This window comes from Pleurodeles waltl, chromosome 12 (genome assembly GCF_031143425.1).
Source record: "Pleurodeles waltl isolate 20211129_DDA chromosome 12, aPleWal1.hap1.20221129, whole genome shotgun sequence".
NCBI classification, from domain to species: domain Eukaryota; kingdom Metazoa; phylum Chordata; class Amphibia; order Caudata; family Salamandridae; genus Pleurodeles; species Pleurodeles waltl.
This window is the reverse complement of record NC_090451.1, coordinates 137164285-137190406: the sequence shown is the minus strand read 5'-3', so window position 1 is coordinate 137190406 and position 26122 is coordinate 137164285. Positions and strand designations below refer to the sequence as shown.

At 44.4% G+C, this 26122-nt stretch overlaps 1 protein-coding gene across 1 annotated transcript in view; it reads left to right on the top strand.

Moving 5' to 3' along the window:
* Positions 1-26122, top strand: part of LOC138267088 (hydroperoxide isomerase ALOXE3-like) — a 126346-nt gene that overhangs the window by 20607 nt on the left and 79617 nt on the right. Inside the window, exon 2 of the mRNA XM_069215934.1 lies at positions 17713-17917. Within this exon, the coding sequence (XP_069072035.1) occupies positions 17713-17917 (205 nt within the window). The remainder of the gene's footprint in view (positions 1-17712; positions 17918-26122) is intronic.

Genomic DNA, 26122 nt, shown 5'->3' with positions numbered 1-26122 from the left:
AGCTTGGAACCCATTCCATTACACTGGGGTCTACCTGGGACACAAGCCTTTCCCACCACACCTGGTTGGGAAACACCTAGACTACTCTCTTTAGTAACACCCCCTAATGCTACACCAGACTCTCTGACACTCAACCAGAGGTCTGCCTCCTTTGCAAGCTCCCTGGGGTCAGAGAGCTCGCACACTGACAAGTGTTGGTGTAATCCTGAAAAACAACAGAGCAGGTGCTCTTTGACAATCAGATTAAACAGCCCATCAAAACTGTTTCATGTGCTACCCTTCACCCATCCATCTACTGCAATGCAGCTATCCTTCACAAACTCCTCCCAAGACTGGTGGGACAGTTTCTCACAGCCCCTGAACTTCTTTCTGTATTCCTCAGGGGAAAAACCATACTTCACAATCAGTGCGTTCTTCATAGTGGAGAACCCCTCCCTGTCACTCCTTTCCAGAGCCAGCAGGACATCCCTTCCCTCCTCAGGAATATAGCTCCCAAGGTCAGTCCCCCAATCCATCTCAGGGATCCTGTGCTCTACCAGAGCCCTCTCATATTCCTTTAAACCACTGACGTATGTCACCCTCCTCTTGGAACCTAAGTACCAGATCTGTGGGTATGTGAGGAATATCTTTGCTACAGCACTCTACATTGCTGCCACCACTGGACTCCACCTGCAGCGCTGGTGAGTCCAGAACCTTGAGACTGCGCTCAACATAGATTCTCTCTCTGGCAAAGGCCCTCCCTGCCATCCTCTCCTGCTCTAAGGCCTTCTCCACCTCAGCCCTTCTCTCCTCCACAGCTAGGCACGCTAACTACAACTTCAGGTACCTCTCTTCCTGCCTATCTCTAAGCTCATCAGGCGTCAAGGAATGAGAGGTAGCCCTGCTTCTTTCACTGGACCCAGCAAGGGTCTTCCTATCACTGGGGCCTTCCCTGTCAACTGGCATCCCCACCCAGTCATTCTCACCCTCCTGATCAGTCTCTCCATCGCTCCCTAGGGATAAGGTCTGGGAGCCTTCCCAGTGGGAATCCTCACTACACTCAGGATTTTCTGAGTTCCCCCTAAGCGCACTCTTCCACTGGGCATATGCCACAAACCTTTCAAAGAAATTCAGAGATCTCCTGAGGTCCCTGTCCACTGGCAGTCCTCTCTCTCTACAGAACCCCTCTAATTCCTCCTGCGTGTAAAATGGCAGGTCCTCTAAATTAAAGGTGGGCCTCATTTTGAAAAGGTAAAGTAAACACAAGTATGACAACCCAAATACTCAAGAATGAGAACTCAAAACAGTTAAAATGACCAATGTGAGAAAGTTAGGAGAAGCAAAACATGTGATGGTCTAAACGCACTTTTTGTGGTGCAACAATGAGTCACAATGGTATTGTGCAAGCGCAAGTCCTATTCTCACTGCTGACAACCACATTTTAAAATGGGATTTCTGATTGGCTAGGTTATGCACCTAAGCCACACAGAACCCACGCACTCTAGTCAGGGCAAGGGAGTTACACCTCCAAGATAACCCTTGCGCACCTCCTTAGTAGCTTGGCACGAGCAGTCAGGCCTATCCCAGAGGCAATGTTAAAGTGTTTGCACAACACACGTGATGCACTATTTCCACAACAAAGGAAACACAACACCAAGTTATATAAAAATAAACTGTATTGTACACAATGTAAATACTAGACCAAACACAACATGCCAGTAATACCCTGTTACTTATGCAGTTGTCAGAACGTTACACAATAATTACTCTGCAGAAACCAGCAGTAGATACACATAACACACAGGTTGCTTAGTATCCTGCAACATAAGCAGTAGTCAGGAATCACATTACTAAAGAAATGCACTTGTCATAGAAATATCATAAATGCCCATACCAAGAACATTATGAAACATATGGCAAGTAATAAAGACATATCAGCATGTCATGCCCATAAAAGGAACATCAGATTATATATGTTACATCATTTATAAAACAGGCTGTCCACAATTCTCAGCATGCCACTACCAGGAACATCTGAAATATGCGTAGTCTCCTTTAAAGCACCTATTTTAATGATGCGGGCACTTCCAGTGCCAGGAAGTATAAAACGGGGGCCACCAGCACTCCTCTGTGACAAACGGGGGCCTTGCAGTAATTTGGGGGGAGGGGTGGAAACGTGATCTCTGGGGGCCAAACAAGTCAAGAAGGACCACGCAGTGTGGGGAGCCTCTGGTGAGGCTTCCACCCCCGCGTCCTTCAAAGGGCAATTTGGGGCTCTGATGGGGCAGTGGGAGCCTCCGATGAGGCTTCCTTCCCCGCTGCCCATCCACTACAACAGCTATGGGCTCCGGTGGGGCAGGCAGCCTCTGATTCGGGTTCCTTCCCCACCCGTCTCCTTCCTGATGAGGCACAGAGCCTCCCAGGCCGCAGCAGTGAGCGGGTCCAAGTAAGGGCCTTCTGGTGCCCTGGGGGCACTCCTCGAAGCGTACCTTGCCCCAGGGGCACTGATAGGAGCAAACTTGCCCCAACTTCCTTTCCTTTGTGCCCAGGGGGCACCGGATAGCGTGTTCTACGCATGCTTAGCAGAGAGAGCTCGCCTGGGCTGCGGCAGTGATTGCCGTGGCAGCAGAGTGCTAGAAAAGCGCAAAAGAGATACAGGAAAAGCGCTCACAAGGCGCTTGGGATAATTAACCAGAGCGCTCTCAAAGCGCTCAATATAAGCACAGAAAAGTGCCCTCCAGGCGCTATATAATGAAATGAAGCACTCCTTGTGCTTTTTGCAGTTGCAGGGGTCAGGGGCCACAGCACCCTGCTCCTGGGGGACAAAGTACAATGGAGCACAGGGTGGTAGGGCCCAGCAGCAGGCCAGCACAAAGTGAAAGCAGTTGGCAGTTCCTCCACATGACCAAGAAGGTCACAGGTCAGCACAGCAGAAGCAGTCTTAGGCAGTTCCTGGTGAGTCCCTCCAGCAGCATTCTGTGTCCAGTTCCAAAATGTCTCCAAATTGTGGGGAAAATTCCTTGTACTTGTACTCAGTTTTGCAAGTGTTTCACAAAGAAGGGGAGAGGAGGTTCCAACTAGTTACAACTGCTTCTGGGAGTGCGCCCTCTCTCCTCCACAGGCTCCATATATCAGTGGGGGGTAAACAACCCTTTTGTGTGAGGCCAGGGCACAGCCTTTACAGATGCATGTGTGCCCAGTCTCCCCCTTCTCTCAGCCCAGAAAGACCATTCAAAATGAAGATGCACCTCTGTAACACCTCCACCCTCCCTGTGTACAGGCTGCCTGAAAAGTATGCACAAAGCCCAACTGTCACTATGCCCAGATGTGGATTGTAGTCAAGCTACAAAACTTCAGAGTCATAAGCACAGTGAAATGCTCACTTTCTAGAAGTGGCATTTCTGTAGTAGTAATAAAAAATCCACTTGCACCAGTAAGCAGCATTTCTCACTACCATTGCAGCCATACCAAACATGCCTACGCTACCCCTCATAAATCAGAAAATACCCCCTAGACACAAAGCGGGGCACTTCCAATGCAATCCTATGAGAAGGCAGCACTCACAGCAGTGAGAAACCAAATAGACTGTTTGTCACTACCAGGACAGGCCACACTACTAGGCACATGTCCTGCCTTCTAGATACAAAGCAACCTGCCCACATGGCTAGCTAGGGCCCTACCTTTGGGTGACTTACATGTAGTATAAGGAGTTCTGGGCCTGGCAAGTAAATTTAGATGATCCCTGTGGCAGGAAACTCTGCATGAAGGCCCTGCACTAGCAGGCCTGAGACAGGGTTGAAAGTCTACTCCAGTGGGTGGCGCAAGCAGCGCTGCAGGCCCACTAGTGGCATTTAATTTACAGGCCCTGAGTTTAGAGATACCACTGTACAAGGGACTCATAGGTAAACTAAATATGGCAATCAGGTATAAGCCAATTATAGCAACTTTAGAAAGGAAAGCACATGTACTTTAGCACTGATCATCAGTGATAAAGTGCTCAGAGTCCTAGAGCCAACAGCAAGAGGTCAGAAAAAATAGGAGGAAGGAGGCACAAAATCAGGGGATGAAACTGCCCAAAAGGCCAGGTCCAACAAGTGCAATCACTAGTCCTCTCAAAACTTGATTACGACAATGCCATCATCAGTGGAACTTTGAAATGTCACCTTGCGGCCCTAAAAGCAATTCTCCATGCGGCTGCCAGATTCCTCACAGAAATTAAATGTTTCAACTACTTCTCACCTGCATCCAAGAGTTTCAATTGGCTTCCCATTGAAGGAAGATGCATCTTCAAGACAGCTTGCATCACCCACAAAGCCCTCCATACAAATAACGCTAAATAACTAGAAACCAAACTACTGAGAGAAGGAAGAGGTTGGGCACTGAGTAGCACCAACTTCTTCTCATACCAGCTAATCTGAAGAAGAAATCATCCCAAGGGGGCTCTTTCTCAGAAATGCTCCTAGGATTTGGAACTCAGTCGCTAAGGACCTCCGCTACAACCCTTCCTTTTCTTGTTTCAAACAGGACCTCAAATCTTTACTGCTCAACAACTACTTGAACTCACATAGAAGCTGATCCACATTTCTGAAAGATCTAACCCCTAGTGACGCGATCCACCATTTCGGGGGCTTGACTTGTGCACTGAACAAACTGTTCACTAACACATTACCTTTATGCTATATTGTTATTTTATTTTTCTCTGACTGACTACCTTAATGCTGTATTGTTCTATATTCTCTGGTAGACTGTTGGGATCTGGACGAATTCTCACATGTAGCTCAAGGGTTTATTTTTTGCATATCATGTAAGCACTTTCCGCCTACCTAGCACTGTATAAAACTCTAAATAAATAAACAAATAAATAACATTTCCTAGAGGACTTGCTTGAGTTCTGCAGAACAACTAGAGCTGTCTCTATCAGGCACCATCAGATAATGGCCCATTGGCCACTGTAAATATTTTCCGGCTTATCGCAACAGAAAATGAGCATGTAGATAAGATCCTTGTCAAATTTATATCAACTTCTTATCTCGTGGTTCTAATCAAATAAGGATGGGAGGGGTTGTAGCATTCTCTGAGCCCAGGCACCTGCACAAACAGTCTTGCTTTCTATAAAGAGGAAGTTCCAGCATCATACAGCATCAAAGTCGTATTCAACTATTGAAAGCAGCCAGCGATCTCAGAAATATTCTGTATTCAAGGATGTCTTTTTATCACATCATTGTGGAGACAGGCTTGAGTCCCATTGCAGGGACCGTCGACTGCATCTCCCTTACCCTAATAGGATGCAGTGGTGAGAGCTCCAAGGAGCCACTCCAAGATCAAGGAAGAGGATTCATACCAGGAGCTGTAAGTATCTAGGTGCTATTTTCCATGGAGGGTGACCAGGGCATATTTAAACAACACAGGATTGAATGTTACACGGTGAACCCTAAACTGTTAACCATGATCACAGGGAAAAGCAATGTCAAGAAATACTGAGCAACCACCTAGAGCAGCAGTTTTCAAGCAAAGGGTGGAATCAAGTGTTTACTGTCTTCAAATGCTTCCAATGTGCATACGATGGGAACTATCTGTGTTTGTAGTCAGTGAGGCAGCTGCATTTGTAGACAGTTGCATTTTACACTAAAGGCCCAGACTCTCATCTCTTGGACTCAACTATCAAAGGACTTTACGCAAAAAGTCCTGACTCTTAACTCTCGAAACCACTATCCAGGATTTGTACTTCTAAGGCCCTTCCTCTCATCTCCTGAATGCAACAATCCAGGGTTTGTACTCTAAAGTAACATCCTATCATCTTCTGGATTTTTTAGGCCCTCCGTCTCAGCAGTTAGACCCATCTATCCAGGATCTTTGCCCCAAGGTCTCATCCTCTCATCTCTCGAACCATATAGAGGTTGTACCATAATGGGCCCTTCTTTCAGCTCCCAGACCCATCAACCTGGGGGCTGTACTATTAGGGACATTCCTCTCATCGTCTGGACTTATTCATCCAGAATCTGTACCCAAACAATCCATACTCTGAGTTGCAAGACCCAACTTTACCCTAAAGGGCCCTCTTCTCAACTTCTCATTACTGGACCCAAGCATGCAGGGTCTGTACCCTAATGCCCCCCCTCCCCCACCTCCCTTGACTGCACTCTGCCATCCAGGATCTGTATCAAAGTGGCTTCTCTTCTCATCTCCTAGACTCAACCATCCAGGGTCTGTACACTGGTGGCACCTTCTCTCTTTTCCTAGGCTCAGGTATTCAGGGTTTGTGCCCTAGTGGCACCTCCTCTTATTTTACAGTCAACCATGTAGAGTTTGTGCCTTAAAGGTCACCTTCTATCATCACAGTGGTGCAACCTTCAAGGGCTTGTACCAAACAGGCCATTTTCTATCATCACCTTCACTCAACCATCCACCCTAGTGGCTCTTCCTCTCATCCCTTTCATCCAAACAGGCAGAGCTGAACTAATGCAACACTGGATAGCAAAGGGCTTCAAAAAAAGCTACAGATCTTCAGAATGGAACAGGAGATGGAGAAAGTAAGCTGAAAGAGAAGAATGGGAGGGGAACCTTGAGCTGCAGGTGATCAGGGACAGAGAGGAAAACAGGGTAATGGTGAAGGAGAGAACGGAAATTACAGGAGGAGGGAGGCAGAGCTGAAGGGGGGCTAGGAGGAAAAGCTGCAGGTGCAATGGTGGTGGGAGAGGAATATTTGCTTAGAGTGGTGAGTGGAGAGACAAAACTGAAGAATGGGAAGTGAGAGGTGGAAGTGAAAATTGTAGGAGTAAAGGGAAGAGTAGGAAATGGGCTGTGGGTGCAGGCATGACAGGAAGATAGTTGTACTGGAGATGTAGAGGGAGAACAGACACTGCAGATGAAGAAGTAACAGTTCCTGACACACAACATGCACTGCAAAAGTCTGCCCTTGTACCAACCTCTGGCAGTATAATAGATTTCATGTCAAACAAATAAAGGTAATTGATAGTGCCTTGCCAAGAGGAGCACCCCTCTTGCTCTTGGTCCTTATATATATATATATATATTACCAGGATTTGTCTAGTACATTTTTAAACTGTCCTTAATGTCAGAATTTATATAATTTCATAGCATTCCAAATTTTAGCAAAATGGGATTTAGTGATTTATTTTGCTAGGATCACTCTTTGTAGAAAAGGAAATGTCATGCTTCCACTTGGTATCACTCCTGCTTCCTGAAGCCAAAAAAACCTCCACTCATCTGTTCGTTTTTAGGTTTCACCTTGTGAATTCTATTGTGTTTATTAAAAGGGGCTTACATCCTCCCCCTGCTTTTCATTGGTTGCTGTGCTTGCCACTTACTTTACTTTTGTTGTTATTGACTGTGGCATACTATTTCCCGTTGTTCCTCTGTGTGTTTCTCTTATCAGTCTGCCATGGCCCAAGTACTGTTTCCATCTGCATTGTGGGCCTTTATTTTAAAGCTTTTGCCTGCACAGCTTTTGTGCTGTGCTTGTTAAACAAAGATGTTAATCAGCTACTGCAGTTTTGCGGGACTTTTGTTATGTTTATGCTCATATGCAGCGTTGTACAAGTCAGGTGAGTGAGCCGAGCATCCTCTCTTCCGGCCTGTGTGCCTTTCATACAGTTCCACATGCTAACAGCCAATGCTCGCAGTAGCTGCCTTGAGTGCCTCAACCACGGCTTCACACAGCACTTGTTTCCTGAGTATCCCTGGACAACAGAGGTGGGTGAGTTGGGGATCGTTCTACGAGCACTGCGATGCACTGGGGTGATGAAACAGAGATGTTTGTGCGGGTGCTACTTACCCTCTAGGTGGCCACATATGCTGGGATATCTGACACATGTAAATGTGGTTCCTCACCGCTTTGTCTGATGTCATGATACCGGTGCTGCAGGGGCTATTTACATTTAGCCACAGCTTTTCTCACTACTTAGTTAGTTTGATTTTTCCATGGGGGCACTACAAACACATTAGCTGGCTTTTAAGCTTAGCTCTGGCACAGGCAGCACTTACATTTGTTTATGGCCAACTTCACCACCTAGTTTGTTTAACTTCGCGTGTGGGCACCTTTAGCCCTATTACCAGGACCTTATGATCTAATTAAGGTACATTCCTAGTCTGATTTCTCTTATAAAAAGATTGCCCTGTGATACAATGTTATATGGATCAAAAGGTGATGAAGTAGCCCTCAATCTTTTCCAAGGTATAGCATGTCAATCCCCTGCTGCTGATCCTCATAGCACAGGGGCACCACCACAGTCTCGAGGTCGCCTCGAACTGCTGTTCAGTCCCAGGTATCCCCTGTAGCTGTCGTCTGCCATTACTTTGCCCATATTTGTACGTTTTTTTTCCCCCTGTTTTACCACTATATTTCAGGCCCAGGTCTCCCCTGTAATTGTAGTCTGCCGTTACTGTACCTGCATTTGTGAGCATTGTCTCTACTGTTTTTACCACTGTATTCAGCCCCACTTTGCATTTCTGTTGTGTTTCTATTTTGTTTTTATTGCCGTTTTCCCCACACCGTTTCCTGCCTCCTGCACACCCATTTCCCGTCCAGCCCCTCCCACCTCCCAGGACTACTTATGGAGGCCGCTGATTGGCTACGGTGAGTAGCGCTCAACCTTTTCCAAGGTCTAGCATGCCGCTCCCCACTGTTGCTCCTCAAAGCACAGATGCACCGCCGCAGCCTCGAGCATGCCTCAAACCTCTATTCTCTCCCAAATCTCCCCTGTAATTGTAGTCTGCCGTTATTGTGCTTGCATTTGTAAGTTTTATTTTTCCAGCTGTACCACTGTATTTCGGTCCCAGGTAATTGTTGTCTGCCATTACTGTGCCCACATTTGTAGGCAGTTTCTACTGTTTAGGTTTTGCCTCAACAGTGTTTGTGAAATCTATTGTATTTAATATTAATATTACAGGGGGCTAACATCCCACCCTTTCTCACCTCGTCCTAGCTTTAGTGCATAGACTCTTTTTTCAACATCTCCAGTTGTTTACATATTTTGCAAGCTCTGCGTTCTCTTTTTCTTGTTTAGGATTTTGTCTGTGCAGTGGTTACACTATGCTTGTTTGGTTCGTCCTCCACCCATCACCTAAACTCCCTGTGGCTGCAGATATGTCAAGCGTGCTTGTCAAATGCATTTTTTTTTCTTTGTCTTCCGCCCCTTACCTAATCTCTCAGCTTTATAGTACCACCAATATATGCACACTATATTGCCTTTCTTAGTGAACTAGTCATAACATTTTTATGGACTTCAGTAACTTATATTTCATAACTGTTCATCAAGCTAACACTTATAAATAGTTATTATTAATCACATAGGCGGAAACTATTGCGTTTACCAATGCTTGTTTTCCATCTGTGGGTTCAATCCACTGTCCATGCCTACAAATATATGAAACACCTTCATTCTTTCAACTAACGGCTTTCTTTTATCACGGAGTGAGTACACCGCCACCAAGTGGCTAAAGCAGAAACTGCATCTACAGCTAACAAATTAATGCTTGTTTGCCCGCGGCAGCCGGTGACTGTGCCTTGCTCTCTTTTCCCTATGGATGTCTACACTCTCATTAGCAATACTTTAAATTAAAATATACAAGCACTGGTACTCACTATCCACAATGCCTGTTTGCTACTGAGAAGTGTCAATACTCTCCCCTTAAATGGATTGCAATAGTGCTCAAAAGTGCAGCTGCTCTCCCTTTCAAATTAAAGAAGTGCACGTACTGAGGGGCATATTTATACTCTGCTTCCGCTGGATTAGCATAATTTTTTCAATGCAAATCTGACGCAAACTTAACTCCATATTTATATTTTGGAGTTATAGTCATTTTTTGCCTGTGGAAAACTACTGTGTGTCAATGAGATGCGAGGTAGGCGTTCCCGGGCAAAAAATGACTCTAAGGCCTTAGCGCCTTATTTATCCTCCTGTGCAAAAATCACGCACAGTAGGAGGAGGGGTCAAAAAATGGTGCAAAGCTTGCTTTGCACCATTTTTTAATGCCTGGGACATTGCAGGCGTTAGGGGACCTGTGGGCATATTTCCATGGTGGAACACCATGGAATAAGCCCATAGGTGCCAACCCCAGGCCCCAGGGACACCCCCATCCACACCAGAGGGACAGCGGAGGATAGGGGACCCCATCCCAGGTAAGTATAGCTAAGTACAGGTAAGTATTTTTTATATCAAAGTGCCACTGTGGGCCCTGAAATTGGCCCCCCTACATGCAATGGCCATGCCCAGGTGACCCTGGTCCCTGTGCTGGCCATTGGGGTGGTGGGCATGACTCCTGTCTTTTCTAAGACAGGAGTCATGTGGTATGGATGGTTTTGCTTCAGAAAATGACTCTAGGCAGGTTAGAGTCATTTTTTTTTACTTTAACCTGCCCAACATAATTTTTGGGTGCAAAACCTCCTTCTTCCATACCGGCAGCCCCGCCCGACTGACATAATTTTTTTACGCTAGCCTACCCTTTGCACCAGCTTGCACCATTCCATAAATATGGTGCCCGGCTGGTGCACAGAAATGGTGCAAGCCGGTGCTAATCTTTTTCGTGCAAAACTGCGTTAGTGCAGTTTTGCACCAAAAAGTATAAATCAGGGCCTAAGTACTGGATAGTACATGACCATTTAAAGCACAGCTCATTAGTTCAATTCATACTGCTTTTCACTCTCTTGTCCTCTCATTTTTGAACTCTGAAAACTTCTGTTGCCAGACTCGAGGTTGCTGCCAAGTAATTTCTTACACTGGTCATTTTGCAGCAGCAAATCTGCATATGATTTGTGATTTGTGTATTCTACTGGGAGACGCGTCACCTAGTGCGTGCTCTATGCTCAGTGTGCTGACATCTGTGCAAAGTGCCCTGGAATGCAGGCAGAACAAAGGCAAACATATCTCACTGAGTTTATGGGAATAGCTCAAGATGAAAATAAGTACAGGGACCCTGGAATCGTAGTTCTGTGCACCCTGCATTGTCAGTGAGCCAGAGAGGTACACTTTCCAAGGAACCTCCAGTTCTTGAATGGAGGTTACCCACACTTGCACAAGACATATAATATGTCTAACTATAGATTGGATCAAAAGTACCCGGCCCAGGACTCTTGACCTAATTCACGAAGGTACTTATATGTAGTAAAGTTACGAGTACGGAGTCTCTGGATTTGTGGCAAAATCTCTGCACTCATTAAATAATCTTTGCACTCCCTGTGCAGGGCACTGTGCAGAGAATTCACCCCAAATGCTGAGATACCACACTCGCAACATTTCTACACATAGGTACCTTTGTGAATCAGTCCCTCTATTTCTAATGGACCATGACAGTTATTGAGAACGAGAAAGTATCCACACCAATGAACAGAGGTACTGATCCCAAAGGCAAGTAGAGAAGGTGTCCCTGCTGCAGTGCTTGGATGTGAACCGCTCCCCATCCTCCTTAAACACAGAGGGTAAAAGAGAAAGCATGGGCACTGAGAGGCACTGGCTTCTACCAACTCCTGTTCTTTGGGGCGTATGTAGAACTAAAGGCACTGGCCCAGACCAAATCATAATCTTTTTGGGTATAAGTAGACGTATAGGCACTGAGAGGCACTGGCACCTACCAAGTCCTACTCTTTGAGGTATAAATAGATGCACGGGCACTGACAGGCAATGTCCCTTACCAAGACCTAGTTTTGGAGGCATAAATAGAAGCATAGGCACTGTACCCTGCCAAGCCCTACTCTTTAGATGGCTTCCAAGAGACATTTTGCTGGCAAGTACAGTACCTCCAATATCAGAATAGCAGAGGACCCAGGGGATATAGACTGCTGCATTCATCGTCCTGGCACCAGATTCTTAAGATAATTGACTTTACACTAGAATTCCCAGTTAAGTCCCAAGCTTTGGACTCTTCTTGGTCATAGCTAGTACCAGTGGTCCTTTTTCTTGGGATTTCATTGTTTTAGGACTTCCAGTTGGCTGTATCCTTTACCTTGAATGCAGATTGCATGACAAACAAATCTGACACCTCATATGTCTGTGAACGGAAACATCGATCTCTTCAGCTCAAGGCATGCCAACATATTTGTCCTGAGTTCACAGTCATTTTGGAAAGCCTTGTGTGCCTACGTAGATACCGGAGAATGTGCTATGATCCATCTGGGACTGGCTGCACCCAAATCACACTGGTACCAGTACAGCTCTAGACAATAGAAGACTTGCCTGCCAGTGTTCTTTGTGACATTGCCAATATGAATTCCTTTTATTGTTCATAGAGTGTTTTAGTCACCACTCAGCATCTTTATGGTGTTAGGGGTAAAACAATGTAACCCCTCTGTCAGCATGGCATCCTCAGCTCTGACCCTCACATTCTTGAAGAACCAGTCTACCTGCCTCTTCTTTCCCAACTATTGGATACAACAGCAGCATCATCAGGCGGTGAGGCTCTGGTGAATTAAACTCCAAGGTCCCCTCCCTGCAAGAGACTGCTTGGTAGATCAGAACACTGACCTACATTGACCTCAATGCTAGTATTAGAGATCCTTAAGACCTATCCATTCACTCCTTGTTAGTATTTGAAGATGCCTGTCAAGTATTTTACATAAAGACAGGCGCTCTGCCACTAACAAACTAAATAATTTACTCTTGGTGGTGGCCTTGATAACCCCTCAAATGCCAGAAATCGTTATCAAGCTCCAGGTCCTCAAGCAGGCTGGGGTGGTCAGAAGAAACAACACTGAACCAATTATCTTGATCTATCCAGATAACAAATATTTGGTGCCAAAAGTCATTCTCATTGTTGTCTTGGCAACCCCTTGCTTAGTTTGTCATACATCAACAAAACCCAAGCCTCTCTCAGGTTCCTCAACAGAGGCAAAGTGTCCATAATGGCCTAAACCTCATATGAAAAGGCTTACTCTGTTCCATTGGTCAAGGGAGCTTTCTCTATACTATCAGCATTAGACCCAATCCACCACTGATATTTGAGCCCTACTGATACTGTAAAGCTTCAGTGCTCTACATCTTTTGTAGATGCCTTCGTCGGTTTACCTTTAATTAGAGAGAAAGTATAATCCGTCAAAGTGACTATGGATTTCTTCAATACATATTACAATAGTCTCCTTTGCTAAGTTTCAGTTGCCTCCACTGTAGCTCCTCTGAGCTGGGCACGTGCATCAACCGAGGGATAGTCAGTTCAAGCATTTCCTCTAACAACAACTTGGAGATGATGGGCCAATGCTCCTAATATTCTTGGAGGAGGGGTGTCCTTTACAACTACTGTGGCTACAGATCTCAGTTACAATTGAATTATAAAAGTTAGGATAGTGGTCACTGGATGGATCTGCCTATCAGTATTTTATTAGACTAATCAGATTCATCTTTCCACAAAAAGGTTGCTTCAGATCCAAGTTTTTTTGGCAATGAATGTTTCCTCCAGTGGTTTTTTCAAGGGTGGCTATTGATCACATGAGTGACACCATGGCCCCTTTATACATAAGAGGTCAAGGAGACCTCAAGATTCCACAGGTCTGATGGTTGGCAGTGGGACTGTGGGCTTCGTGCTGGTTTCCTTGTTGATGAGATCCATACTGAGAGAGCACAGTGCACCTTCAAACAATGTCTTCATTTTACCATTACATATGGAGGGTTCACTATGAATCCCTTTGAGCTGTGCCTGTGGCCTGCAGAGGCACAATCAGCAAAACCTTAAAGTGTAATAGAATTCCAGATCTGAGCATCTCCTGGATTGCCTGAAGCTCTGTTCCTTTGGAGACAGCAGATGTCCCTTTGAAAAGGTGGGTACTATATTAATTTCTTTGGAAACCTCTGATACTGAGAGTCCTCCAGGAAATCAAGGGCAGAAACCCAGGATGCTTCTGAATTCATAAGGCTTTAGTTTGCTCCTGTCATGTCTAGCTCTCTGGTATCCATCTCCCCAAAAAGGGTATTCATGTGTATGAAGCAGCCCAAACTCCTGCGCCCCTTTCTACTACCACCACTCAACTTGAGCACCTGGATCCTGATGAGTCAGCTTTCACCTACCAAGATACCTCTTCAGAGGATTTAAATGTCCTGGCAGGTGCCAGGAAGTCCTCCACTAGAACACAGCACAAAAAGTAAATGGTCAGGTTTCTACTGTTCGCCCATGCTGCAGAGCGTCAATCTGAATACCAGTTTATTGGATGATAGATTTTTCATGACAATTATTCAAATCGGAGTCCAGTTTGGCAACTGATGATGGTGCATATAAGTACAAGAACAATCCAAGAAAATATTTGATTGCTATTAATGAGGTTTTTAGATGTCATGTCACTGGTCTACCTTCATTTCCCACCTTATTTACATTAGATGAGACTTAAATCTGATCTTTGGTAGAGTCGTGTAAAATCCTCTCAAATCCAGATAGTCACCTGTGAGATGGGGCTTTATGGCAAACGTTCTTTCTTTTTTCAATTACTTCAGGCAAATGCATAGGTAAATATTAGGCAACAAGGTTCTACGATACGTACACTTTCTTCCTTCACTACAGGTAGTATTGTCTCAAAGGTATTGAGAGTGCTTAATTTGTTAACAAAAAATAAGTGCCAAATCCCTCCTCAGGAGACCACAGCAGCTTGCACCACTCATTGCCCATGCCAGCCCTGCCAGTGACAATACCAACACAATTACTAATCATCACACTCTTACGTGAGTGGCAATTCAGACTGTTCCAGGCCCTCAAAGCTATGCGAATGGCATGGGCAGCAGGAATTTGTCCTTTTAAATGTTTATTTGATTAACAAACAACTGTTATGTGCTCATCTTTAATTTGTACAAACAGCACCACCATGTGGCATCCTCTAATAAATACCGGTGATGGCAATTAAATGCCATTGCTGGGCACCAGCAACAACCAGCTCAAATTAAACACTGGACTAACATGTCCCTACCAAGGACATTTTCATGAAAACCTTTTTCTTCCCCACCGATGCTTACATGGCTGTGCTAAGTAGCACAATCTCGATGTCAGGAACACTCGAAAATTTTACCTTGATAGATCTAGAATTCTGCATCCTACAGGTCAACTGTTCAGAAATAATGGTGACAAAGACGCTGCATGGGAGAGATGCTCAATCAGGGGATTTGATCATTCCACCAGAGCTCAGATGCGAACTGTAGCTTTCACCAGGGAAAGTGGCTGCCAGAGAGGTCCATGGAGCAGCTTTGTGGGTTAATCCACATGTATTCTGTAGACATGTGCTTCAAGTTTAATGCTTAAGTAATGCTGCCAGAGAAAGCCAGAAAATAAGGGTAACTTTATAATGACTCCCCTACTGCTAATCTGTATCTTGTCTTCTGTGATTAACACACTCCTACTAATCTGTAGTCCTAAACTTAAATTAGAGAACCAATTGTCTCCATTTTACAAAAGAGAACGGATGACCAAGTACTGAATTAATATATATCTAACCATTTTATAATATTGCTACAATATGACATGATAGGCATAGGTACAAAAGGGAAGGAGCTTCTGTTTTTGATTAATAGAGTCACCATAAATACACCTCTACTTTTGACAGGTGTAAATAGGGAAAATAAGATTCTAATTCAATGCATCATCACAGACTGTGCTTTTTGGAGAATTACCACCCTCTCTGTCACTAATCTTGAGCCCAACTATATTAGAAAATGCCCTCTATTCACATACTGAGATAATGACTATTAGATGCAGCGATCACCTCTAGAGGAGAGAGGGATTAGGAGATCCAGGTTTGTTTAGTAATGAGACTACTAAGGAGAGAACTACTAAGATAAGAGGTGTATGATTTGTTTTTGATTACACACCTCAGCCCAGATTTACTAAATGTTTGCATCAGTACAAAGGGATGTAAAGCCTTACAAGAGTATTTGTTATTCAGTACAAAAGGTGTTTATAACTGGAAATGTGCATTTTTCTCAGCACAAAAACACCTTTGTGCTCCTTTGTGTCACTTTGCATGAGGTGCTAGTGAGGTGGATCAATGCAAATACATAAAGGTTTTGATTGAAAGTCCAATATTCTAAGATAACCAGTCTGGGCTTTGCCTCAACAGTAATGTTTCCTTGAAGCAAACATTGATTTCTCAAAAGACCCAACAAATTGCTCAAGTGTTGAAATGCACAGCACACATCTGGCGTGTGGGGTCCTTCTGAAATGTGTCTAGGCATAGGAATTTGTACTAGAACTGTATGCTTCCTGTACAAAACTGGTGCTAGAAAGGGCACACTCAACTGTGGACCATGGTTGAAGACTATGCTTTATGCAAGGCAGCCAGTTGTGTGTCAGCAGAGGGGGCAACAATAGTAGCAAGTCAGTCTAAGCAGATAAGGCTCTGTGCTATGCTTTCCCCTTGCACAATCCAGTGCAACTAATTGGGTGCTGGGCTGCGTAGTGTGAAAAACTACTAAATTGTCTCCTACCTCCAAAAAGCACATCGCAATGCACAAACTTCATTTTGCGATTCGGTAACCTGGTTACCGAATCGCAAAATGGGTTTGTGAGTCACAATTAGGAAGGGGTGTTCCCTTCCTAATTGTGAATCACGGGGCAATGCAGGGTTGGTTTGTGACCGCGAAAGCGGTCGCAAACCAATTGCATTTTGCTCTCTTTTGAAATGGGTGGTAACCCATTCGTAAAAGGGAAGGGGTCCCCATGGGAACCCTTCCCCGTTGTGAATGGCAATGCAAAAAAAATTTCAGAGCAGGCAGTGGTCCTACGGACCACTGCCTGCTCTGAAAAAATGAAAAAAAGAAGTTTCATGTTTCATTTTTGTAATGCATTGCATCTCGTTTTCCTTTAAGGAAAACGGGCTGCATTACAAAAAAACAAAAAACAAAAAACTGCTCTATTAAAAAGCAGTCACAGATATGGTGGTCTGCTGTCTGCAGCAGACCACCATCCCTGCGAGGGCCGCCATTCGCAAGGGGGTCGCAAATTGCGACCCACCTCATGATTATTCATGAGGTGGGCATTTGCGATCCCCTTGCGAATCGCAGATGGTGTCAGGGACACCATCCAACATTCAGAATTGCGAGTTTCTCTGACTCGCAATTTGCGGGTCGCAATTCTCAATTTTGCTACATCTGGCCCTTAGTCTTTACCTCCGTGGTGGCATAAATGGGATGTTTAGGTCTCAATAAATCAGCCCTCATAATCCTTCACCTCTGAGAAACATGTAACACTGTGAACCACATTATAATGTGCGAAGGATTAAGGAATAATGTTGCATTGTTGGATCCTTCCAGGAAAGGTTACAATTTCTGGCTACAACAGCAGCCAACAAGTGAAGATTTATGTTTTAGCATCATTATCATTATTGGTGACATGTACAGTTGCTTTTCTTATGAGTGCTGTTAGACATCTACAAAAAAGTGCTCTCGAAAAACTTACCGAACCATCTTGAAGCATTGCTTCTACCAACAGACTTATTCCCATTGAACAAAGCGGATTTTGGGGAGGGGCATTCTGCTGCAGATCAGTGCTTTGCCTATGGGCTATCATTAGGAAATCCTTGGCAGTGAATCAAAGGCTGTGTTACTATTTTACTTATTTCCACACAGCCTTCAATGCAGTAGAAAGAGGATGCCTTTGTGATAAATTGAGAGCCTGCCAAAGATGGTGATGAAAACGGAATAAAGGGGCATGTTCACTCATTTTGAAATATAATCATTATGGTTTGTCTGAATATTTGACAACAGAACTAATGTTGGGTTTGTCTATCTGTGTCTGCCTCGGGTTCCCTAGCAGGACCAGTTTACTATCAAGAGCTCAGAGGACCTGGGAGACATTCTTCTCATCTGCCTTCACAAGGAGCCCCGCCCTCCTTTTCCAGAGAGCAGCTGGTACTGCAGCCGGGTCATCGTACAATGCCCTGTGGGCAAGCTCTATTACTTCCCATGCTACCAGTGGATCGAGGGCTATCAGACAATGGAGCTCAGGGAAGGCACAGGTACTATTAGAGTTGTTCTTCACATATCTAGGCGATAAGTAAACATTACAAAACGCCACATCCTAGGCACTGTACAATGAATGTAAATGTATGCAAACACTTAGAGGGATATTTACTACATTTTCATGCAACACAGTGCATTGTGTGAAAAAGAAACAACAGAAATGTACCACATCTACTGAGGCATGGTGTATTTCTGCTGTCTCCTAGTGCTGACACACTGTATACTGCCTAGTACCAACAAAGGCGCCATAGTGCAAGGGTGCCTGCATTACAGGCAGGTAAAGGCACTTTCTTCTTTCTATGCCTGGTGCACAACGCAGCATAAAAAGAAAGAAGATGTAACGAGGACAAATACAGATATTTCTCCTTGTTACACCTGGTTCACTGAGGTGTAGTATTTTGGCACAGGTCCAGGTTTACTCACTTTAGTAAATCTGGGATTGCCTCAAAATCTATGGATGGATGCAGGAGAATGCCCATGGTCCTCCCAAGGAGCACTTCCCTGACTCAAGGTAACAAAAGGCAGTGTTATGCACTGCATTGTGTTACTTTGTATTTACTAAACCATGCAAAGCAGATTCGCATTGCTTAGTAAATCCCAGTGTAGGACTTCTGTTGCCTTGCGATGACTTGTGTAATGCAAGGACAATGCACGACCTTAGTAAATGTGCCTCATAGTGTAGTCTTCTAGCTGTAATGATTCTGACCTTAGTGTTTTAGCACCTTTTTTATGTACTGACGTGGTGGTTTTGTTAATGCATATGCTGGAGCTCAGTTAATGAATGTGTAACGTGGTCACTGCTGGTAAGGGAAGCGAGGCACAAGGAGACAGAGTCACCTTCCCAGGACTATGCAATAGCATAGAATGAGGATGCTGGGATTAGAAATGAGGTCTGTGGACAACAATTACGTAACCACAATACCATGAAGTGAGGCATAGGCAAAGATATTAACTGAGTTAAACAAAATTACACAATTGTGTTTAGTCAGGATGATGTCATTGGAAATCAGGACTCTGGATAGTACTTCACCAAGAAACCACATATCTTCCCCAACACTCAGACTCACCTCTTTATCCAGACCTTACAATCACCAGGATATCTGAGCAGGCCAAGCAACAGTGGCCACAGACTTCAGTCATCCTGTCTGTCTAACCTAAAAGCAGCAGCCCTCTACTCAAGGTGGACAGAAAGAACCCCAGTACTGGTGTTGCCTGTATGACAGGCCAGGCACAGTGTATCTGATGTCAGTAAATTCACTCCTATTAAACCGGGTAGTAATAACACAAGTCATTTTCACCAAGAAGAAGCAGGATGAAGTTCTATATGAACAACTTGTTATAACACCTGCTGCTCACTGTGGTCAGTGCCTCCCAGACTGTCATGCCTACCTGCCTACCTGCCTAGATGGGTCAAGATCTGGCATGACCCAGTCCAAACACATGCTGACCTGAACCTGCCATGTGTCTATGTTACTCTGTCTCTGCAGTCTTTCAGCACCTGTCTTACTGTTGGCTTTATGGTCAATGGTCACTCGTTGTGTGGTGTAGTACTGAGGTCTGTTTGGTAAACTAGGAATCAGAGGAGTCATGTGGCGGCATCCTGAAGGGTATAAAGATCCCTCTTACTTGGCTTACAGCAGAGATCCTCCTGATTTATTAAAAGGGACAGCATAGCGTCCCAACCAACTACCAGTCAATTGACCTAATAGTTGCCTCACAGAAGATTTTATGCATGCAAGTGCACCTTCTGGACTGGATTAATTAGAAATATGTAATTTACGACGGGGCGCAGAAGCGGCATTAGTATGGTTGACCAGATTTTCCACTTTAATTGCGTCTTCCGGAAGGCAGTAACAATCAACAGGGGCAGACTTTTTGCCATCTTTGTTGATCTATGTGCTGCCTTTGCTCTAGTTCATAGAGCACTGCTGTAGGGAACCCTAGACAAGATGAGCATTCCTACTAACCTATTGGCCCCTCTTGTCTGGCTACATGAAGAAAATTATGCGAGGGTCAGGTGGAGGGAGCAGAGGCAACTCACCAATTCCATAAGAATATTGCAGGGGTGAGGCAGGGCTGTGTACTAGCCCCAATTTTATTCTAACTATACATAAATGATGTAGTGAATTGGCTGGACAGGGATGGTTGTGACTCACCCAAAGTGGCAGATAAGCGAGTACTCAGCTTGTACGTGCAGTTTTACAGCCACTTTGAATTGGTATTTAACGCCTTTTGCCAAGCCATAAACTTCCCTTTTATTACATATGCCACCCTGAAGGTAGGCTCTATGTGACCCACAGGGCAGGGTGCAGTGTATTTTAAAGGCTGGCCATGTACATTTAAGTTTTATATGTCCTGGTAGTGAAAAACTCCTAAAGTCATTTTTCACTATTGACAAGTCTGCTCCTCTCATAGGCCAGCATTGGGAATTCCTTCATATACTTTTAAGCTGTAATCCCTGATCAGAAAGGAATAGTTACATCCTGTTCAATGTTTATGGAATGGTAACAATAAATCCTCTTTACTGGTAAAGTCAGATTTAACTATTTACTATTTTAGTCAAGACACTTTTAGCAAGTTGGCATTTCTCTGCTTTTACTGCTCCATGTACCTTACAGCCTGTCTCCAATGCACATCTGGTCTGTGCTGGGTGACAGCTCCTTCGTGCATTCCATCCAGACAGCCATAAACACAGGACATTCAACTGACTCTGCATGCATCTGCTTACTGATGGGTCATCCTGGGCAGGAGGGGTGGAGAGGATCACACTTAAACTTCAAAGGTTAGAAGTCTGACTCCCCACAAAGGACTCATAACCCCCACAGATAACCTGGCACTGAGGACTGAGCCGAACGGGAACTGTTGCACTTCAAAACCGCCCTTTGAAGTCTTCCCCACTACAAAGGCACATTTGGGTATACGTACGGGGTTCTGACCCTATCAAATCAGACACTTCTGGACCTACAACTGGACTGTGTCAGAAGGACTGCTGTGCTGCTCAAAGGACTCAACTGGACTGTTTTTCTGGAAGGACTGCTTTTCTGCTTGTTGCCCTACTGCTTGCTGCTCCCAAACTCTTCTGGAAGGACTCTGTCTTCCCACCACAATGGATCTCCAAGAGCTTGTTAGCCTGCCTCCTGTTCCCAAATCTCATGGACATCAAAGATCTGAACCACCAGCCCCTGGACTCTACAAGCTGTGAGTCTGCTCTGCCTTGGAAGTGGGCCTAAGGTGCTCTACCCTCTGCGGTGCTTTGCAGCAATTCTGATAAACACCACAAAGTCCAGCAAAGTCTCATTGTACAGCTGGCAGCTTCACTAGACTCAATGCTGTGTAGAGTGAAGCCCTGCAAAGCCTCGCCAACAGCTGCCAGCCCATCGGAACTGACACACAGCGATGCCATGCCCTGAAAACCCTCACTGCACAGCTTCCAGTATGGACACAAAGTGACACCATGCCCTGCAAAGCCTCACTGCACAGTTTCTCTGAACTGTTGCTAGACTACGCGAACCCTTGCAAAGCAACGCCACACAGATCATGCACCAGGATTTAAGGTACTGTGTTTAGCGGGCTCAAGTGGGTCCCTGTAGCCGGCCTGTGCTCAAATTTATAACTTTGTCCCGGTCCAGCGCGACCAGATAACTACAGTTGGTGCTTTTTGCTTCTGTGCACCATTTTCACCTAAATCTTTAAAATTTCATATCTCACAATCAACTTATTGTTTTTTTGTCATTTTAGTCTTTTTTTATATAAAAAAACATAACCTGTTGTGGGGTCTTTTGGTTGCTGTATGAATTATTGCACAAATTCTTTACACATTGCCTTCTAAGTTAAGCCTGCCTGCTCTGTGCCAAGCTTCCGGAGGGTGAGCACAGGATTATTTATGTTGTGTTGTGACACCCTGACTAGGATTGTGGTCCCTACTTGGACATACCTCTGCCAACCTGAGACCCAATTTTTAACAAAAACCTGCTGCTTCTTCTACACCACCATCCTTTAGTGGTTCAGATACAATCCTTAGCAGACTTGCTTGTAGGAAGTCCCTATTCTTAGGGTCTCCTAATCCATACAGTGGTTGCACATCTGGCCCTTTCCCTTCCCTGCCCTCCCACAGCTACATCGGCCCTGGACAAAGTCCATTGGCTACGTTTGCAGAAAAGGATGAAAATATCCTCTTCAAATCTTGGTCTATAGTGCACAGAGAGAGATTATTCGAAGTGGACATATTAATTTACAGAACAAATTCCAGCTAGCTGCCTGCGCTCATTGGAAGCCAATCGCTTTTGCTGCCAAAGTTCAGACTATCACGATCTGGTGACAGAGTGTCCTCTATGCTGGCCTCCAGAACAACCTGCCCCTCTCTTCAATCGGTCGTTGATCCGCCCCACTTTAGGAAGACGCTCAAAACTTACTGTACACACTCTAGGCATGCATTTCAGCTTATTGAGGAGGTTTTGGTTCTCAGCGGCAGGACACATTTCAAGGTAATTGATGGGCTCTGTAAATAGTAATATCAATATTAACAACAACAACACCACCAACAACAATACCCATAACCAATGACCAACAAACAACAACAAAAAAACAACAGTGACATCAACAACAACAACACAGTGCTCTTGGCATCTTCATAACAATTCTCCTACACAACACATTAGTTGGTCTGTTTTGCACACAATCTCTCTGGAATACCTGGTAATTCTACTTCAGTCCACAAAGGCTGCTTCCTATGAAGAAGAATCATTACAATGTAACTATCCACTGTGAAGGAAATATATGTGGAACGCCTGACATTGCTATTGAAAATCATCAATACATCCCATTGGCAAGGCACCCCCCCTTTGATCAAGACCAGACAGATCCTTATTCACCTAAAAAAACACTCCAAACATCAATTCTGATGACTTTGCCTCTCACAGTCCAATCACACATATACCATTCCTAACAACGATCCTCGAAGAAACCAACGCAAACTTTCTCCATGACAAGATCAAGTCCAACACTCTCTTGCAGGACTACAAGTTTGGTTCTGCCCCTTGGGTAGCACGAGACAGTGACTACCCAAGTGGTATATGACTCCCTTCAGACCACAGGTAACAAAGGGCCCTGTCTTCTTGTCTAGCTCAACCTCTATCAAGCTTTGATGGCATTGATCACTGAATGGTTTCAGCACACATATCCTGCACTGGTTCAATTTGTACCTGAGCTGAGCAGGTCCAGATGAATTCCGCCAGGTCAGAACCCACCCCAGAGACATGATGTGACTCACAAGATCTGTTCCTTTTACCGGTACACTTCAAATCATATGATGGGTCACAGGGAGGTTTACTGCCAGGCAAAAATCATCTGCAATTACCAACATGAAGAATAAATCCAGCTTTACCCAATGTACAGGTGTGAACATCTATCTTGATTCTTGATCATCTATTTCTCAAAGCAAACGGTTAATAGGTTATTGCAGCCACTGTCTATATGCCTTAAAGCAAGGCATAACATATATACAAACTTTATCCTGACTGATCCACATTCGGTCGAAATTCTTTTACGCAAGTCTCATCCTTCAAACTATTACTGGAAAGGCGATCCTCACTGGCCCAAGCCTTTGTAACCTTTGAAAGTTTCTATCTATCCACAATGAAACACATCTCACACACCTTACCTCTTGGACGTTCATAAAAAACATCTTTTTCAAGGCTTACAGCCCTGCGTGATTGTTAACTCAGTGCAAGGCAACACAAATAAATCCTTCAGGTGCAGCAACATATCCCTAAATAAGCTGCATGAAGGAGCCATAGCCTTTTACAAACAGTAATGAGAATTTTTTTTTCAAGAATATTCAATTTAGAAATCTCCTGACAGGTGCAATGTATTTATTTTTGGTAGCAAGGATTGTTTCTTCACAGTTGCTGATACTACCACCGGTGGCAGCAGAAACCAAAATGCCAGGGGTAGAGGAAGTGACATCACAGGCCATTTGACCTTTACTTTCACTCTCCCGTGCTTAAACACATTCACACATACAAAAAACTCTCTCACATAAACACAGTCCCAACAGTAGGCACGCACATAACATGCATTTAAAAACATTATTTAGTTACCTCAGCTGTCTGAGGAAGACAGATGTCACCGCTACAGTGGCGGGCAGTAGTTTTACGGGGGAGGTTACACATGCACTCATACACCCATTCACAACACTCACTAACACATACGCGTACATGTATCCACCCACGCATGCACCAAACGTTTTTTTTTTTTTTTTTTAAACTTACATCACAACCAGCATGTCCGACAGGGAGCTTCGGAGGTCCCATGGAGAGTTGGGATTGCTGCATTCTAGGTCAGCCAATGAGGGAAGGCAGAAGTCCCAATTTCGTTACAGAGTGGGATGGGGTTAGTGAGACTTCTGACCCCACCCCACTCTGTGACTAGGTGTCACTGATTGACACTTAGCCCTGGGTGTTTCAGGGCTTAAAACTGAAGTGCTGAGGTCCGAAGCAATGGTTGACGTTCTCCTTCTTCATGAGGGGGATAGCCTTGAGGCACCTTTGCCAGGCTGAAGAGGTCACGCCCACAGGGCTGTGACTTTTTCAGCCCAGCAAAGTTCAGCTCAGGGAGCCAGGCATTTAGCACATGTCCAGCTCCTGGCTGCCTGACCTGAACCAGAAGAGTATCTGTCAGACTGACTTTTGTTCAGCCTGACAGACACTCCTCACGTCAGGAAAAAGGTAGGGGACATGACTACTCAGCCCATATGGATGAGCCGCTGCTGCACAGCAGGGACCCCTGGCGATTCCTTAAGGATGCCTATGTAGGGCAGTCCCTAAGTAAAACCTGATCTGGGTCAGAATTATTGATTATCCTTTGTATGAGGGTAGAAAAGTCATTGCAGAAGCATGGGGTCGATAGAACATGGTTAATTTGTTCTAACATGTCCTGCATATCAGGGACTGCCCTATTAGGCGCTGATGAATGTTCACGAATCTTAATCAAACAACATTTGTGAGGTCGGGCTTGAAATTGAAAATTCCTCCATACACCTTATTCATTAGATCGACAAGAGGAATTAATTAGTGGAAGGACTCGTAGAAATAAAAAACATATGTGGGGCACCTTCGCACTTATCTCAAATACTATCCTGAGCCTAGGAGAAAAAGTGTACTTCACCCTGATCTTAATAAGTATTGTTAGGGTAAACTCAAGATGCATAAAAAATGTTAGTCTGTGGTACTAGCAGTGTTTTCTTCATTGAAAAATGAACTCATTTTCTTTTATCATCTTATGTTGTAAACTTTCAGAAACTAAATTACAGTTAGCCCCAACATATCTTGAATATTGTCCCCCCCCCCATTAGTAACCTGTTTCATAATTACATTTAATTGGAAAGTAAAATTACATGGTCAACCTTTTACGGTGATTTTGGTCGTAATACCATGAAACAGCCTTAAACACAACTTTATCCACATCCTTTACTTTTAAATGTTATGCTGTGTACGCATCTTCATGAGGGTTGATTATTATGCGTTTTACGTTTAACTTTCTGGATAAAAAGAAATGTATTTACAGACCCAAGTAGATCACACAATACTTGTTCCCCAAAGTTTTTTATTTTCTATTTTAACTAAAAAATTAAGTTTCTGCTCTCATAGATTCATAAAGCCCCAATTGTTGTTGAATAGTTTCAGTTGATTTATTCCCAAAAAGAATTAGATATTAGTTTCCGATTTGCTTTAATCGGAGTATCCCAGAATCCATCCTTCCTATCACAGTCAGGGTACATTTAGAAACTATATTTGTTTTTGGTAAGTGGACAATCCAGCACCCAGGTTGACAAAGAAATGCATGTGCCACATTATTGAAGAATATGCACCCTATACAATGCTGTCGCAGTTGTGTTTGTATTTCCCATTGATGACTTCCACTGTCGCTAGAGGCCCATCTTGGGTGAAAACAGTGACATTAACTCCACCATTGTCACATCATTGTCAAAGCATCTAGGTAGTGCACTCCAGGAACACCCGAAGGGCTTCCATGCAACACTCCAACGGTTTGCACGATGCCCTTCCAAGGAGATGACCTCTTTGAAAATGGTGACCACCCAGAAAGCCTAAGATGGGCGGCCATTCCATCACCGGTTTGGACAGTTTCACCCCTGACAAATGGCAGAACATGTGGCAGCGCCGATATTGGGAATTCTGTCTTCA